This window comes from Columba livia, chromosome 2, assembly GCF_036013475.1.
Source record: "Columba livia isolate bColLiv1 breed racing homer chromosome 2, bColLiv1.pat.W.v2, whole genome shotgun sequence".
Classification (NCBI taxonomy): domain Eukaryota; kingdom Metazoa; phylum Chordata; class Aves; order Columbiformes; family Columbidae; genus Columba; species Columba livia.
In genome coordinates, this window is record NC_088603.1 from 108,351,265 (window position 1) to 108,369,713 (window position 18,449).

The 18,449-nt window shown below is 43.0% G+C and overlaps 1 protein-coding gene across 1 annotated transcript in view; it reads left to right on the forward strand.

The window, feature by feature from the left end:
• APCDD1 (APC down-regulated 1) overlaps window positions 1-18,244 on the forward strand; it is a 33,929-nt gene extending 15,685 nt beyond the window's left edge. Inside the window, exons 4-5 of the mRNA XM_065053131.1 lie at window positions 11,037-11,358; window positions 13,428-18,244. Coding sequence (XP_064909203.1) covers window positions 11,037-11,358; window positions 13,428-13,879 — 774 coding nt within the window. The 3' untranslated portion in view covers window positions 13,880-18,244. The remainder of the gene's footprint in view (window positions 1-11,036; window positions 11,359-13,427) is intronic.
• Window positions 18,245-18,449: the final 205 nt, after the last annotated feature.

Consider the following 18,449-nt stretch of genomic DNA (forward strand, 5'->3'; position numbering starts at 1 on the left):
TGCAGTATTTGTTTGCTATGTGGAAGGACAGAAGATGTTTTCAGAGATATCTGCCCTAAAACTACAGGAAATATGTACAACAGCAATATTGGGACACTTCACATGTAATTGCCTCAGCAATAGTGCTTTGTAAACAAAGAACTCCTTGTGCTTTTTTATCATCTGACAGAGTAATGGGAAAGATCAGAGCAGAGCTGTGACGACCAGTCATTCTAGTTAGATCTTTATTTAGAAACAAGGCTGGAATGGTCAAGAACATCACAAGAAGCCTAAAATATGCTAGGATATCCTTTCTTCTGCCTTTGTCATGCTTGAATATTGGCTGGCCACATACTTGCAGTAAGACATTTTCTCTTGAAAATGCAACTCCAAGGGATCAATTATCTATTACAGGTTTATTTGCTGCTGGGAGCTGACTTTCAGCAGCAGCTGGCATTTGCAGCTAATACAGATTCAACATATGGAGACTGGTGCTTCGGCTCTGCTTTAGCCAGGCAGCGAAAGAACAAAGTGCGCAGATTTTTTTTGTGGCTTTGAAAATTTGTGTCTTCATCTCTTTGAAACTCAGTGACTTAGTCTGTAGGGGAATGCTATGTCCTTGAGGAGCTCCCAGGCAAATGAGAGAGCATAAGTTAATAAATAGCTGTTAAACATGTGAAGTGCCTCAGAGAAATACGCAAAACATTATCTCAACCAAAAAGTGTCATTTTGGAGGACAAAACTCCTTTGTTTCCCAGAGTAGTGCCACTACACTTCCAGATTAAGCCAACACTTGAAGGATTTCTTTTGTTCATTATTACTTGCAAAATACTCTTGGTTAGGGAAATTATGAGGGTAGCGCAACAAAAGAGCAGCCAGAAGAACATTCAAATAAGTTAATTCTAGGTTTATGAACAATAACAGTGCATGTGATGCCCTGCAGAGATAAGAGAAGCAAACAGCTTCTAGCCGAACCTGGTCCTTGCCATGCTCGGCAGTGCCCTTGGCAGTGGCCATGCAGAAGAGTGTTTTCTCCTTTGGAGGTGCCACTTACTGCCTATACCAGCATCAGTGTAGGCAAGGGCTGAAGCAAAACAATGCTTTTCACTCTCTGTGTGAACCTTCAAAAGCTAAATGTTGCTTTTAAGACCCTATACATCTTTGCTGATTTAACTGTTGCTGTCTGCTCTGCCACTGCAGGAAAAGCCTGCCTTAACACAAATACAGTACCAGAGATCAAGATTATCTATTCAGCCTAGCAAAATGAAACATGGTCCTTCAGATCAGTTCCACATATGTATCTAAACTACTGACACCTTCCTTCTTTTTGGCACCTAACCAAAATTGCTTCACCTTTTGTAAGAGGGGAGGGAGAACTTGCTGGTAATATTGCTACATGGTTCAGAGGGCTACATCGATTGCTATTTAAAGGCATAATAAACACATAAGGCAGCTTTATTTTGGAATATTCTGTTCTTGAAGATGAACATTTAAGCTGTCCCTTTGGATTTTCCAGGAATTTTTTTGTTGTGATACTTCCCAAAATATTCATGTCACCATAAATCAGTATAATTTTAACAGGATAGATGACATGCAAGCACATTCATCTGAGAAGAAGGCTGGTTTTCTCTTTGTTCTTGTCCTTTGCTGTGGCTAAAGTAGTTTATATCAGAAAAGAACAAGCAGAAGACTTTTGAATTTCATGTTGATTGTGTTTATTTCAGTTTTATGCAGGGTTGTGCAAGAGAATCAACATTGTAGATCGAACAGTTCTCTAATGGTAGTGCCTTCAGATTCTTTCATTATCTTCTCCTTCATGAGAGCAGTTAACAAAAACTGTTCCTCAATATCTTAAAATATATGGCATGCATATGCAGATAAATCTGAACATATCTCCAGCCTCCTTCCCGCATGCAGCTTGTCTGTTACCCACCAAAAGAAATCCCAAACTGACAACATTGCAAGGGAGTTACCACTCTCTCCAGCATTTCACTTGCTTCAAGATTTTTAATTAAAGTTTTAAATCTTTGTTATTCTTCATCCCCTTTGGCAGGCTGAATTATAACTGTGTCAACTGTGCTTGTCAACTCCCCAGAGCCAGCCTAATACACATTAGCCAACTCAGCTTCATATGAGGTCATGGAAAGCCTGCAAATTATTGCTTTTGTGGTGGAGAGAGATTGTAGCCATTTGTTAAAGTGTTGTCTTGATCTGCAGTTATCTAGAGTGGTGGAGGAACAGAGCTTGATACTAAACTGAAGAGTTCATAAAAGTGTTGTTTCTGTGGACTCGCTCCTTGGCAAGGTGAGGCAAAGCCATCCAACTTTAGTTGGAAGCATTTCCTTGAACTGACGTTCTCCCAAGGGTTTCCATTTGCACTCGTCCTAGGAGCACTCAGTTACTTACACTAAAGTCAGGCACCTGGTTTTCTTGAGTGGTGAGATTTAAAGCATCCTGTCCAGGCATCCCTCATTCTGGTCCCATCTAGCCCTGCCCATGACACACAGTAAGATGCAAGAGATCATTGCTGAGTGTGTCTTTTCTTTCCCCTCTTCTTCATTGCTTTCCCTCATGGCAATACATGCATTCACATGGCAAGGGTTCCCTACCCCAGGTATTTTGACTGTTGGACCTTACAAAATCCTAGACCACTGGTTAGGTCCATACTGCATGTGCAGTTCATGCCTGAGCCTGTGCTTGAGGAAACCTGGCACCTGGTCCCTCACCACACTGCAATGAGGATATGCAGGGGCCAACATGCCAGACGCAGCCACTGCTACGTGGTCCATCTGGTGACATTGCATAGCCAATGTCAGACAGGCTAGCCACGGGATCCACCCTAAAAGGGAATCCTCCAACGCAAGAGCAACCCAGCGTTGTGAACAACCAGAGCCTGGGCTGCCTCATATGGGCTCCACCGCTTGGTTAGGAGTGTCTTCCCCACCAACGGGAGGGTGCAGAAGGGAGCAGGGGTGGGCACTGGGGCTTTTGCTAACTCTTGCTTCTCGCAATACCAAATAGATGCAGCCTGTCCTCCTTTTCCAACCATGAACAAGACCTGCTTCTTGCCACACAGCAGTAACAAGTGCAAACAGAGACTGGCCAAAGGTGGCTGAGAACCACCAGCTGAGAACTTTGCTCTTCCAAACAAGCTCCCCACGCTACAGCCACCAGCACAGACCTGGGGACTCAGACAACAGCAGAGCATTGTAGAAATATTATTAATGTCAGTACATGGCTTGATAAGGAAGGATATTGCTACAGAAATTGGAAATAAGTGACTTCAGCATAGTATTATTGTAACTGAGCAGGGTAAGGGTGGCAGCAGCCCTTGAGGAGAGACCAGGCCCAGTCAGCAATGGTGTGGGGGCCAGGGATGGAAGGATGTGCTTAGAGTAGCCACATGGAATATATGTGCGCGAATAAAAGGTGAAAGTTGAAACGTCTGAGCGCTGAGGGAGGCATTAGAGAAAGAAGCCTCTGCTCTGCCAAGGGGTTTGGGTTGGGTTTTGGTTTGACACTGGCATTACTGTGGGGGAAGAGGAGAGTGAGGAAGAGTCCAAAGGTGGCCAAGATGATTGAGAAGAGCATGTGCTTTTCTGTCTTGCTGAGGCAGAGCTGATACCTGCATCTCTTAACCAAGCTACAGTATGGGAGGGATGTGTCCACTGTGGAGTGGCTCCAGATAAAAAGAGAAGGAGACATGATTTCCCAAATTACTTTGTCAAACTGCTGTGTAATTTCGTGCAAGTTTAAAGACTTCACAGGGGTAAAACAAACTGCTACTGAGGAAATTAATCAGGTTCACCACTTCTCCAAATTGTTCACTGCTTTTCCTTAGCCTGGGTGAGCTCTGAACAGCAGCAGTCCCACATCTGCCCCACCACCCAGCCTCCTATAGCAGGAGTTGCGCTATTTTTGGATGGTTTAGGAGCTTGACACACATCACTACATTCTATGCTTTTGTCTTCTTAATGTGTCTCTTTTCTGGTAAAATACCGATTATTTACAGCTATAAAAGATGACAGAGAGAGCCTGTCAGAAAATGGTCAAAATTCTCCATTAAAAATACAAAAAAAAATCCCCTGAAAATGCTTTTCTCATTTTCTTAAGAGAACCATTTGCTTTTCAGAGAAAAAAATGAATATCAGAAAGCAAAATTTTGTTTTTATCTCTCTTCCTCCAGACTGTGTACATTCAATGAGATATTTTCCTATGTTCTTTTTAAAATAAGAATCTAATGAAAAATATCACATTAATTTTTTGGTCCGTTCTGCTAAGAATGCATTGCATCTCTCAGACTCTAAGTAGTCTGAGCAATTAATCTTACCTTGAAAACCAGTAGGTTGTAGTTGAGATAATGTTAATTTTCCATTATGTAAATAGCCAGATATCAGAATAGTCACCTATTGTAGTTCTATGAGAGAAGAGTTGAGTTACAATTTGAGCTGTTTCAGACAAATAGTGGTTTAAAATTTTTGGATTGAAATACAGACTCATTTTCAGGATATAAAGAATAAAAAAATACACAAGAGAGCAAAAAATTTTAACAAGGTGTTTAGTTGAAAATAACTATAATTTCAGCCTCCTCTTTACTATTAGTGCTTGTTTGTTTTGTCCCTAAATACAACTTGCAGTATATCCTGCAGGTCTTCTCTCTGATGTTAAGCATTGATTTCAGCTTCTGCTTGAACCGTAAGGCAAGGGTAGACTTCCTGTACATTTTGAAAAGTCTTTGGTCCATAGATGTCTTACTCTGTAACAAAAGCATCAGAATACAAAAGTGTACAAAGAAAACTAGAACAGATTGCAAAAAGATCTTTCTAGGTGTTATTCAAAGCACATTTCACCATTGCTCAGAGAGCATGCCAGTTGCATGATAGTTTTTTGTCCTAGGCCATAAAAAACACTATGAATTGATTAGAGGCAAATTAGTCCTAGGCAGCCATAGAAACCCATGGAACTTATGAGAAAATTGAACTATGCCAAGAGGGTTTATGTTTCTGACTATCCACAGCAATTGGGAAAAAGATCAAGGAACCTCATCCTTGTTTGCTTTTCTTATTAGAAACCTCCCTGCTTGGCTTGGAGAGCTCTCTGGCCCCATTACCACTTCAGCTGAGGCAGCAGGAGGGAGGGATAAGGAAAAACGTTGGTGGAAATTTTCAGATCACAAACTGTTTTCTCCCCAAGTAGAAGGACTGAGTTTCCAGCCAGAGATTCAGGCTTATTTCAGCCCACATGGCCTCATGGATTAATTCAGAACCTGGCTTTAAAGGGTGAGGAGTTGCGGCACCATGGATTCGTCATTGCGGAGCTACAAGGAGGCACCCTCCATGGGAAAGGATCTTCCAGCCATTGGGCAGCAGCCATTTCAGGGGCCAATCCTTTTAGCAAAACCATGCTATTAAAAGTATTGCATTGTACACCTAAGATAATCAAAACGTAGAACAGATGTTCTTCCTGTCCCCTGCTCATTTTGTTGCTTTTTAGTTTATGTCCTGCCCAAATGAGCTTTTTATTAGAGAGTACTTAATCATGTTTGGACTTGAATGTTCTATGCCTCTGTTCCCTGTTTTCTTTCAATGTCTGTTTTTAGAAAATAATCTTTCGCTGAGACACATGGAAAGGGAGTGATTTGCAAAGCCTCAGCTAGTGTAATTAAGAGCTAAGAGCAGCTGACCTGAAAAAGCAACAGTGAAAAAGACAGTCAATTGTTAAACATAAATTACTCCATAATTAAGTCCAATTGCCTCATAACAAAGCTAGATCTTTCTTTCATCCATTGCTTGGACAAAAAGCATACTGAGGGAGTTTACATGTGGTATATTCTTCTACTAAGAAGTTCATAGTTCTGTGAAGACAGTATCACAGGAAAAAAAAAAAACAAAACCAAAAACAAGATTTATGTAGGGTTAGATTCAAGCACTGGTCTCATGGAAGCGGTGCATTCAGGGTACATCCATCTGAGGTGCTTGAGCCAGCCTATTAAAGCGATACTCCTGTATCCCTCCTCACTGCCCCAGCCTCCTCCTGTCCCACTCCCTATTCATTGCAAAAAGTGCCTGTTCACCTTAGCCCTTTCATCCCGACACATTGTCAGTAACTAGAAGACAGGCCAGTTGGACATTCCTTAGCAGAACAACTGGCCAGACCTTCAGAGCTGGTGCAAATCTCTCGGAATTAGATAGGCTGCACAGACTTATAGCAGTTCAGGACCGCAGAGGTCCAAGAGCCAGATGATCCACAGACGAGTGTTCATACTGCTAAACTTCACTTTGATTTCTGCGAGTTAACTTGGACTTTCATTGTGGTTGCCCAAGGAGTCACTCCCCTCACAGTGTAATCACACTGTACAAGTTTCAAATTTTGGAAGTAACTCCTTGTTCCTCAAGACATGAACCCACCTCTAATCTGGAGGAAGGGACTGCTCATAGTTAGGTATTTTTTTTCCACTATGGAGCTCTGTGGACCTTCTTCTACCCCGTCTGCCACTGGTCACTGCCAAGGGACTAAGCAGCTGCAGGTGTGAGCAGTCTTCACCTTCTACACTCCCAGAAGAGAGTGGAGAAGACACCAAACTATGATAGTACTCCCTGCCCAGCATCAGAGCCTTGACTCACAATAGTCTTGTTTTTTAATGTTGTAGAGCAGAGATGAAACCTAAAATCACTACTAGAAGAACAGCAAAAAGAGCGTTTATGTTTGATAGTCCTTCCTGGTTAGGAAAAAAAAAAGAAAAAAAAAAAGTAAAAAACCAATGTTGCTGCAAATAGGATTGATTACAGATCTCATTCTTGTCCATCCACTAGACCTGAGAAACAACAGAGGAATCCCACAAACAGCCAAGGGTGACCGAGAAGACAACAGGCTGGTTTTCTGTTTGTTTTTCTTCAAATTTTTAACAAGGGCAACAGAAACCAGTGTTTCCCAGGTTAAATTGTCATGGCTTACCGACTGATTGTGGAGGACAGGCTTCTGAGAGGGCAATGTGAATATAAACCAAACCACCCTGGCTGGCCCATGCTGCTCTGCCAGGGTCTCCTCTGGGAGATAAGAGCTTTCAAATTCAACAGAAAAGAGACAGCAGCAGAAAATATCTCCTATTATTGACCAATTCAGATTTCATAAGGTACTTTCAGGTTTATAAGTGTCTTTTCCTTGCTTTCTTGCTTCACTTTATGCAAGTGGGGCAATCATAGCAATCAAGTTACTATCATCAGCACAGTTTATTAGCCCTTACATTGTTCATGATGCCAGTCTGCCCATGGTGGGACAACCATGCTGGAGAAATGAGTGCTTGATAGACATGAGTATCTTCCACAGAGCAAGACTTCAGCCTGGGTCACTGCAGGAGTCTGTGCAAGGCAGCAGTGGCATCTTTTGGACGTTGGTCTCCAAGAAGTAAAGGTGTTATTTCTGTTAAATGTGTGTTTCTTTGGGTGCTTTGGTTGGAAGTGAATGGAATCACAGAATCATATAGAATAAGAGATCTTCAAAGAGAATAAGGGACCTTCAAAGGTCATCTAGTCCAACCCCCATGCAATGAGCAGGGACATCTTCAACAAGATCAGCTTGCTCAGAGCCCTGTCCAACCTGGCCTTGAATGTCTCCAGGGATGGGGCATCTACCACCTCTCTGGGCAACCTGGGCCAGTGTTTCACCACCCTCACTGTAAGAAATTTTTTCCTCATCCCTAGCCTGAATCTCCCCTCCTTTAGTTTAAAACCATGAACTCTTGTTGTATTGTAACAGGCCCTGCTAAAAAGTCTGTCCCCATCTTTCTTATAGGCCCCTTTCAAGTACTGAAAGGCCGCAATAAGGTCTCCCTGGAGCCTTTTCCAGGCTGAACAACCCCAACTCACCCAGCCTGTCCTCACAGCAGAGCTGTTCCAGCCCTCTGATCATTTTTGTGGCCTCCTCTGGACTGTCTCCAATGGGTCCATGTCTTTCCTGTGCTGAGGGCTCCAGAGCTGGACACAGGACTCCAGGTGGGGTCTCACCAGAGTGGAGTAGAGGCAAAATTACCTCCCTCGACCTGCTGGCCATGCTGCTTTTGATGCTGCCCAAGACACCATTTGCCTTGTGGGCTGCAAGTGCACATTGCCAGCTCATGTCCAATCTTTCATCCATGAGTACCCCCAAGTCTTTCTCTGCGGGGCTGCTCTCAATCCCTTCCTCCCCCAGCCTGTATTGATAATGGGAGCTGCAAACCTCATCTGACAGTTTTCCTGCAGCACCAGCAGTGCTGCTCAGGTCAGGGCAGATCTCTGCTTCTGGCATCCCTGTTCATGGCTGGAGCTCAAGGGGAAATCAGGAGGCTCTGCTGCCTCCTGAGACATGTCACAGCATGTCAGCCCAGCATCAGCTCATTTCCTAGTTGCTTATAAGTCATCTGACCCCCAGTAATCCTTGGCCGCAAACTGCCCAGAAAACCAGACTGCTTTCTCAAGAAAAAGACTCATGGGCTCTGAAGAGAGATAAAGGAATCAACAGCCTGGTTTCCTAAGTCCCAAACAAGCTTCCAGATGAGACCTAGTGAGATTTTATGGTAGGCAAGAGGAAGGTAGACACTGAACTTCTGTCAGATTGTATTTGAAGGTTTGTTCCAGGAATAGAGCTACACACATTTTTAAATAATAATTAATATTATTTTATTTCTAATCATATCGAGGCCCCTGAAATTTCTGTCTGCTTTCTGAGAACTCAGTGTCTTTATTTAGCCTCCTGCCAGTCCCATCCCAAACAGGAGAGCTGTAATTGTCTGTGTTTCTATGAAATTATGTTAGGTCACACAAGAAATTTACAGCAAAACAGGAAACCAAACTGGATCTTGGTTCCTCTCTTGACCATCAGTAAATCCAAACTGAAACTTGCAATCTTGGGAAAAGGCCCAGTTTCACAGTCCTTATGTGTTATCTGAGCTTTCAGTGTTCAGGAGAACCAGATGTTTCGCACCAGCCTCTGCCGTCAGTTACTATGGCACAAATCTGTGCTAACTTTACCAGTTGTGGTTAAACTACTCAATTAAACGTTCTTTGTATTTTCACTAAGATACTAATGGCCCTTGCACCTGCTTGGAGAATTTAGCGGAAAAATGTATCTTAAAATTAACTAACAAGTCCCACAGTGGGAGAGAACTGCATTCACTTTAATAGCATGCTGGCACGTGGTTCCCAGAAGACCACATGTTTTGGGGTGGAAACACTGCCCTGGAGGTCACCAAGTCCAACCTCCTCCTCAAAGCAGGGCTGTGGACCGGCACTGGTTTGGATCAACCTGAGCTACATCATTTAGACTTATTTTGCACATAGACAATTATTCTACATCCTGGGGATGTAGAACAGCGGACTTTTCATTCATTTCACTGACTTCTGCTGTTTATCTATGCTGCGGGAAAATATAAACCCTGTTTAATATGTGTAAAAGGGATATACATATTTTGTGAGCTGTATGTTGGTTCTCTGAAGCTACCTGCAGTCGTATTATCAGACAAACTTGGGGTACCAATTGTGTGAAGGTGTAAAGCTTGTGTAAATGTTGCCCCTGAAGTGTGCCATGAGCTGAGGGCAGTGAGTGGAGAGACGCTGACTCCATAGCAGCTCACGTGGACTTTAAAGTACGAACGATGAACATGAGCATTTATATTACAAAGGTAGCTCAAAGAGAACTGAGAAAAGAGAGCTGGAAAGAGGCACAAAGAAAAAGTATTTGTGTAAATCTCTCTCCCCAGTGGCTGCATGGGGAGCTTCAGCTCTTGACTCGGTGCACTCTGAATTGCACCGCAGGAAAATACCTCGCAGCTTGAACAAGGTGGATGTCAGTAACCTCCCCCCAATGCATCCCCCTGCCTCCAGGAGGATCAAGTGTCCTTGGAAGATGAAGGTACCAGCTGTCTGTGTGGTCTTTGCCTTTCACTCTGAGCATAAGCCTCCTTACAGCCCCTCTGAACATCAGCCAACTAGAGATCCTGAAAAATAGACAAACAGCACATCACCAACTCAAAACACACAGCAGGATAACAGAAAACACTGCTTTTATCTTATGGAACAGCATTTATTCTCCTTGATCTAATTATTTGTCATCAATGAAGTGAGCTAAAAAATGAGTTTCATAATCCTTTATCAGTTCATAAAATTTACTTCAAGGTTAAGCACAGCAGAGACAAATGCTAATGCTGCTGTCTCTCTTGCCATTGAAAAAAAAAAAAAAAGTAAAATAGAGTTTGAAAAGAGAATAGCTAAGCCAAACTCATTTGCCAACAAGAGAAAACCTTGCAGAGGCAGAAACAGCCTTAGGAACAAGACATGGGTCTTTGTAGTTTCGTTTTCTGGTGTCAGGAGGTGGAAGCCTCAGCGTGAAATTCCCTCCCCTCCTGCCATGGGCTTTGGAACCTGCACACCCCTCGTAAGACACCCCCGGCACTCACAGATGGGGCTGGGGGTATCTGGCTGTTGGGGGCTGGTGCTTGGCCCACAGTGGTGAGCAAGCACCACGGACCCCCTTCTTGCTGGAGAGGGACATCAAGCTTTCACCACGTCCAGTGGCAGCCAGCCATGCTGTACCCTTCACGAGCTTGTGTTAGGGGTCATAAAAGCTGAAAAAGTTTAAAATAGCTGGTTACTATTCTCCCAGGCTGCTACCCAACTGGAAAATGTGCTTAGGACACCTGTGTTCATCTACAATGCCCAGTTGCCAGATCCCTACCCTAGTAAACTACCATCTGCCAGATTCTCATCTCATAAGCATGAAGTCAGCCTTTTCTAGATCCAATAAAAAGCTGAACTAAAACATTCATTTCAGATAAATGTAGATGAGGGAATTAATCTCCTAAGTCCACTCCTGCTGTGCAGTCTTATACATACAAAACCAAGTGGTGCCATGTTTCAGGTGCTTTGAAGGGTGAGAATCTGCAGGAGAACATAAAAAAATAAGAAATAACAACATATTCTTTAAAATGTTGAGTCGATGTCACTTCAACATGAAACGTATGGCCTGATTCAGTTCCCTCTATGACAGGTAATGCCTAACAAGAGTTTCTCTCTGCTTCATTTCAGAACCATGACCGCACATGCATTGCGTGCAGAATCATCTACCGGTCAGATGAACACCATCCTCCCATCTTACCCCCAAAGGCAGATCTGACTATCGGGCTACACGGAGAGTGGGTGAGCCAGCGCTGCGAGGTGCGACCAGAGGTCCTCTTCCTCACTCGGCACTTCATCTTCCACGACAACAACAACACCTGGGAGGGTCACTACTACCACTACTCCGACCCCATCTGCAAGCACCCCACCTTCACCATCTACGCCAAGGGACGCTACAGCCGGGGGGTGCACTCATCCAAAGTGATGGGCGGCACGGAGTTTGTGTTCAAAGGTAGAGTGGCTTGCTACACTGGCAGTGAAGGTGGCCACGTAGTTATGGATCAGAGCAGAGTTTGCTCATAAGTTTGGTTGCTGATGGTTTCATTTTGTCATTTTCAGGAGTTAGTCATCTCCTGGGAAGCCCAGACACTGTGTGAATGCCCAACCAAACTAGACTGCTTCATGGTACTTCACACCAGTGAAGCAATACTCATTTGAGGCAGAGATCTTTAAGTGCAGCACAAGAAAATAAGATTTCACATCTCTAAGTCTTTGAGTCCGGTGGCCAGACTTCAAGCATCTAAGCAAAGCATCTGAGAATAGATCTGTGTTATAGGGCTCCTTCAGTAGGGAGAAAAGTGCACCTTCAGAGGGCATTTCAGGTCATAAGTGGTATAAATCATTTTCTGCTTAAGACATATACAGCAGCAGCAGCAACAAGCATGTATCTTTTCATCAGCTTCCAAGGGGCCCTAGAGCAAGTAAGGATGTCTCTAAAGGCAGGTCTTATTAATCCCACCACAGTGACGACTGGATGTATCCAAGCAAAACCCCTTGAGTACTTTGGGAAGCAGCACTCAGTGGTGACGCCAGCCAGGTCCCTGCGGCTGAGCAGCCCTGCTGTGCAAATAGCCCCATAGCACCCTACTTAGAGAGAGATCAGTGGCTTTAACCACTCATAGAAGCAAACATCTCCAAAACACACTGTCCTATCATGGCAGCAGCCCCGGCAGAGAATCTGGAAGCCCCAAGCACTCTGTGGGCTCTTCTCCTCCTTATTTCAGTTACCATGTGAGAAACATACAGCTTCTTGCATGGCTCTAATTTAGGAAAGCGGCTAACTATAAGAAATAATTCAGCAATCTGTGATTTTCATAGAAGGCAGGAGAGATCCTCACCTATCAGAGCTTTTGCTCTTCACAGCTGCATGCAACATGTGCCGGCTAAGCTCCTGGGGTTGAACCCAGGTTTTGCTTGAATTTCTGGCCTACCTCACTATGAGGTCAATAATTCAGTTTTAGTAAAACTTTTAGGTTCACTCACCTATAGATGAGCTTTTACACCAGTTAGGACAAATAATGTGGAACGTAGAGCCATTGAGTCAAATACCTGTTTATAAAACCTCAGAATGAAACTTCCAACAAATCTTACTATAAAAAGATATGTTTTTATAAAAAGGCACACACTATAAAAAAGACACATTCCAGCTGTTAACGACCTGCAAGAGAATTTGGGATTTTGGTGTGTTAGGAGGCATGAGGCCTGGTTATTTTTTTCTGTTTTGGTCAACATTATCCATTCAGACACCATTTTCCTGATATACAGTGTAAAAGGCACACCAGGAATAACCTCTATTCAGCTTCCATAGGCTCATCCAATTTAGCTTTTCCTACTGTTTTAAACTTGTCTGAAAAATGAAACTTTATCTGCCTGAAGCTCCTTAGAAATACAGGCAACTTGGAACTGCAGAAGATGCAGCACTTCTACATCTGATACTGTAAGCTGTAGCCACTGTTTAGATATGAGAAAGAGCATCCCTCTGTAGGTAAGCAATACTTTATAATTCGTGCAAAAACAACAGGTAATATAGGAAGATAACGAAGCTGCGGTACTTTCCAAAATTTCCAATTGGAAATAATTATTTTATTAGCTTTGTAGGGTAACATATGTTAAAAATTAGGAAGAATACATTCTAAACAGCCCTACTTATGGATTAATATGGATGGTAATAAAACATGAGCACAGTTTTATTGTTTCCTCTTTTACCTATCTCATATAACGAACCAACCAGGCTTTATCTGTAAATGATCACCTGGCATTTATGAAAAGCTCTGCTTAATCTCTGACTGAGATATGTGGCCATCAGGTTTTCTTCAACCAAGTTTGGGCATGCATGTGTTCTGTGATAGAATGAATTAAGTCGAAGACATAAAATATTGCAAATAAATTTGCTGCAATATAAAGAAATTGATTTAAGAACGAACAAGCAGGGACAATTCTGATCTGACAGGTACACCCCAATCCACATGTTGCCTTCGCTTTTGTCCCTCTGCTGACAGCTTCTCTCTTCCCTTCTTGCAGTGAATCACATGAAGGTCACTCCCATGGATATATCCACAGCCTCTCTGCTCAACGTCTTCAACGGGAACGAGTGTGGAGCTCAGGGGTCCTGGCAAGTCGGGGTTCAGCAAGATGTCACTCACACAAACGGCTGCATCGCGCTCGGCATCCGCCTACCTCACACCGAGTATGAAATCTTCAAAATGGAGCAGGACGCTCGGGGCAGGTACTTGCTGTACAACGGCCAGAGACCGAGCGACGGGTCCAGCCCCGACCGACCAGAGAAGAGAGCCACTTCCTACCAGATGCCTTTAATTCAGTGCGCTTCATCAGTACCCAGAGCTGAGGAGTCACCAGAGGAGAATAAAATAAGGCTGTATAGCAGCAGGGCACCGGAAAAATATCCCAAGGCCCCAGCTCTTGCTTTGCTGTTGTTTGTTTGTACTGTGTCATATTGGGACATTCTCAGCTAGAAGTGAAAAAAAACCCAACTTATTTTTCATGACTACAAAGCCAGGATTCCACCAGACTGGGGGTTGTTTTTCTTCCAAAAGAAAGGGACGTTTATTTTCTTGATGCACTTGAATGCCTGAGAATGGTTGTTCTTTTCCTTACTTCCCCCCTCCTCCTTGAATCCAGAACAGCACTCGTTTGATGTTTGTGCTTTGAACTTCATCCAGTCTGATCCCTGGCCTGACATGACTGCACAAAAGTAATTGCACTTTAGGACTGCAGACTTCTGGGGTGGAGGGAGGGGGTCTCCTTTTATTATGTTTTTTTTTTTAATTGCTGAGGTGAACATTAAGATCCTGCTTCAGTCGTCTCTCCATCTTACCAGTGTGGTACTCTTCTCCCCAGTGCTGGGGTTCTCATCAGAACTTAGCTCTGGGGAAGGGCTCGGTGTCGTGCCAGTACTGTGAGAGCAGCTTCCGCCTCTGACTTCACAGCTCTGCTGTAGATATGTATATAAGGAGGAAACCCAAAAAGATTTATTTTGTCCTATTCTCACAGCTCGTAACACAAAAAAGGAACATCAAATCAACAGCCATGTGTTCAGACAGTGCTAAATGGTTCATACCTCTAATTAAAAAAAATACTCCAAGTAATTTAAGCTCTTTTTACAATCATTAAGTTGTAAAAATAACCAGTGGTTTAATATTTTCTCATTCAATTTCCTTAGCTATGTAATTGCTTCAAGGTCTCCCTTTGTACCTAGCGTGTAGTTACAGCCAAGCCCCCTTAAAACCAGACAGAAGCAGCATTTTTCTGTCAGATGCACACAGCACAGGTAAGTTGCCAACACAAGGCTGCAGGGACTTCTTCCGTTTTCATATTCCTGAGGCCTTACATACTCTGCATGCAGTATTTGTGCCTTGGATTTTCTGTCAGCCAGGTGGACAATTAAAAAAGTACTTAAAAGGAGTCTATAAGAAAGGTGGGGACAGACTTTTTAGAAGGCCATGGTATGACAGGACAAGGCGTAATGGTTTTAAACTAAATACGGGAGATTGAGACTACACACGAGGAAGAAATTTTTTACAGTGAGGGTGGTAAAACACTGGTCCAAGTTGCCCAGAGAGGTGGTAGATGCCCCATCCCTGGAGACATTCCAGGCCAGGCTGGACGGGGCTCTGAGCAACCTGATCTAGTTGAAGATGTCCCTGCTCATGGCAGGGGGTTGGACTAGATGACCTTGGAAGGTCTCTTCCAACCCAAATTGTTCTGTGATTCTAAGTGGGCTCTAACATGTTCTGCAATCCTATTTAGCAGTGTATTTTTAGCAATGTGACCTTATGTGGGAACAAGTAAAGATTTTCAGCAGCAAGCACACTCTGGTCCCTAGAAGAGCCAGAAAGCAGCTGGAAATGTACCGGCATCCATCTGATGGAGGGCAACTGGCCCAGTCTTACCAGAGGAAGGAGCAAGAGCTGCACAAATGCAGCTATGTCTTCCCTTTTCTCCATGCTGGACTGTCCCAACACATACCATGGTTTCACAGAGTTTAAATCAGTGTTGGTTTGGGGACACACTGCTGGGAAGGTGGATCAGCACAGCCCTCAGAGCATTCTTCAACAAGAGCCTGCCCAGGAAGCCCTCAGGTTTTCCTCCATGGCAAATTCATCTTTGTGTGCACACTGATGTGAATCAGAGCAAACCCTGGAGAGGCAGTAGGGGAGATATTTAAGGCCAGCAAGGAGTTACAAATTCATGGATGAACCATGCTCCCCTGCTTTCATGGAAAGCGAGCTGAGGGCACTGCTTAACTTTGTGGCATTTGGGTTGTGGCTTTTACAGGTATATATACCATGTTTTGGCTCACAGAGAGGGCAAAAACCTGCATAAGAAACTTAAGGAGTAAGGTCTCATAGTATCAGCAGCTTCTAGATGCTCAGTCCAGTACTATGGGGGAAAGAAGCCCTTACTGCGTTATTTTCAGCAAAACAGGAAAAGTATGTCGTGAATGAGGTCTTTCAGCTTTACACAGGTGAGTCTTCCTACTGTCTGCTACAGCAAAAGCATTCTTAGAAAACAGTGACAGCATGGACCTCACTAGCAAAATCAGCAGGAAAAAGCCCTTTGAGTAGCAAATGGCTACGCTCAGTCTGCCTACCTCCTCAAAATCAATGCCTTCTTGACAGTTTTTCGAAGCTGGCATCATTCTTTGATGCAAATTTCCTCACAATGGGAACAAAACTAGTTCATCTCATTTTGAGACAGCAGGAGGAAAGGGGGGGAACAATCAGAGGCTCTCACTGCCAGGTCAGATCGCATCTTTCATGTTTTTTCCTCAGGTAGATGAAAAGTCACAGAAAACTCACTAAGAATCAGGAACAGAGCTCAGGATGGCTCAGGAGTCACCATGAAAAGTGTTCATCCATCCATCTGATATCAGATCTTATTCCAGCCTGCTGGAAGGAGCTGAAAGCCAACTCCCCAAGATTAATCAAGCCCTATGCCAATCTGATCAGCATTTCTTGACAGTTTTCTCTGCTCCACACAGTCAAACCTACTTGAAGAGTCAGGTCTGGATCAGTTACTGGTAGGGAGGCATCAGGAGCACAATTTAACTAAAGAGTCAAGAACAAGACACAATGCCTCTGAAAGACACACTAGGAACCAGGATGAAGTTTGGTTTTCTCTAACTAGGCTTGAGTTTTGTATCCAGCAGATTGACACCAGCATATCTCCAAATGAGTTACAGAGCTATTATAAGAGTGTTGAATAAGTATCAATACTATAAACTACAAGATAGTTAAACAAGTATAAATACTCAAATACTAGCTTTGTTCTGTTTGCGACACAGTGGCATGACTGAATTCATGTTAGTCTTTACTTATGAAGATGGGTATGGCATGATGTTCCTCAGATCATGAGACAAGCTTCTTTCACCACCACCAACCATTTCCACATTAGTTGGTCTCATCTCTGCTAAAAATCTCAATAGCCAGAAATTGTCAGACCCTGATCCTTGCCTATGCAAGTGCCACACACAGCTCAGTCCCAGCTAAAATCTGCACATGCTCATGATGCAGGATTGAAGCTGAGAGCAAAGGAGCTGCCCCACAGCATGATGTTCAACACTCATCAGGGCAATGATCTACAGTTTATTAGTGCTTTGTGGCTTCTCTGTCAATTACTTAACATCACAAATATTACAACAGTTTCAAGAGAAAGACCTGTCTAGTTCTTGCCTCTGAAAAGCACATTCATGCCTCAACTGTGATTTGAATCACAGACTTTAAAAACGCTAGGTTTTCCAAGGCTTACAATTACACCAAATGCAAACATGACACAACGTACAAATTGTACAAGAACTGCATTTTTTTTCTTCTGTCACCTAGAGATAGTTAAAAAGGAAGCATTTCAAAAAAGCCTTCATAATGCATGACCAGAAATCTGATTTGGGGTTCCTCTAGTTTATTTGTAGTGTTGATCAGAAACATAATTTTAAGATCTGGGTTCTCAGCGCATGCTGCACCAGCTTCCGTCTTTGTGCCTATATATTTTTCTCTATTTTTCTATTAGCCAACAGAAGCCAAGTTGAGAAAGAATATAAGTAAGTCTGCAGAGTGCGGTTTATTTGCCAAGCCATGTTCTCTGCAAGGCTTCTCCTAAGCTACAGGCACAGAACTAGGAGCTAAGCTTCCTTGATCTTTCGGTTTCATCATGCGCTAAATTAACTGCTGCACAGCACCATATACATTTGTGACACAATATATTCCATTCATTCTATTTCTCCAACCTGACCTCACGTGCTGGCAGCCCTGGCTGCTAAAGAAGTTAAGCTGCAAGTGATTTAGCAGTGGAAGACCTACAAACTGAGTGACATGTGCCATACCAAAATGCAGAGGTTTTAAAAAAATTAAACAATTCATGTTGGTATCTTCAATAACTGCCAGTGTTGCCAGGACAGGTGAAAGTTTTGCCCTCAGTAATATCCTACTCAAGGAGCCACCTGACAGAACAAATGGTAACCCAAAGAAGTTCTTGGGCAAATTGTTTTAACAGGTTCTATTTCAGTAAAACGACAAAAGGGATCAGAAAAACCAAAACAAGTGTTGTTACTTTGTCTCTATACCGTTTACATATTGTGCCTGGTGCCCTGGGGTAGAATGTAATTTTTATGAACAGAAGTCCATATTTGAAGATATAATGTCTGTCTTGTTTGAATTGGAGTGTGCTTGCTTAAAGTGCTGGATTTAAAAGAAATCTTTTTATTTTTGTAAAGTTACAGAAGATATTTTTCTTCTCAACTACGTTCAAGATTAAACTGCCGGGGAAGTTTAAGCACTTGTTAAACTATTGATTGAAATAAAAGAGACTAACTGAAAAATTAAGTATCTCTTTGCCTCCTACACGTTAATTTTCTGTTCACTTTCTACCTGTAAAAAATTACAGGTGTCTCAGAAAGCAATAACCAAAAATCCCTCTGTTCAGTAACTTGTGCACAGAAAAGCTCATTTCTTACACTATAGAGAAGAAAACACTTTTGCTTGAGAACATGTCACTAGAAACAGCTCTGATGAATACAAGTGGGAAGAT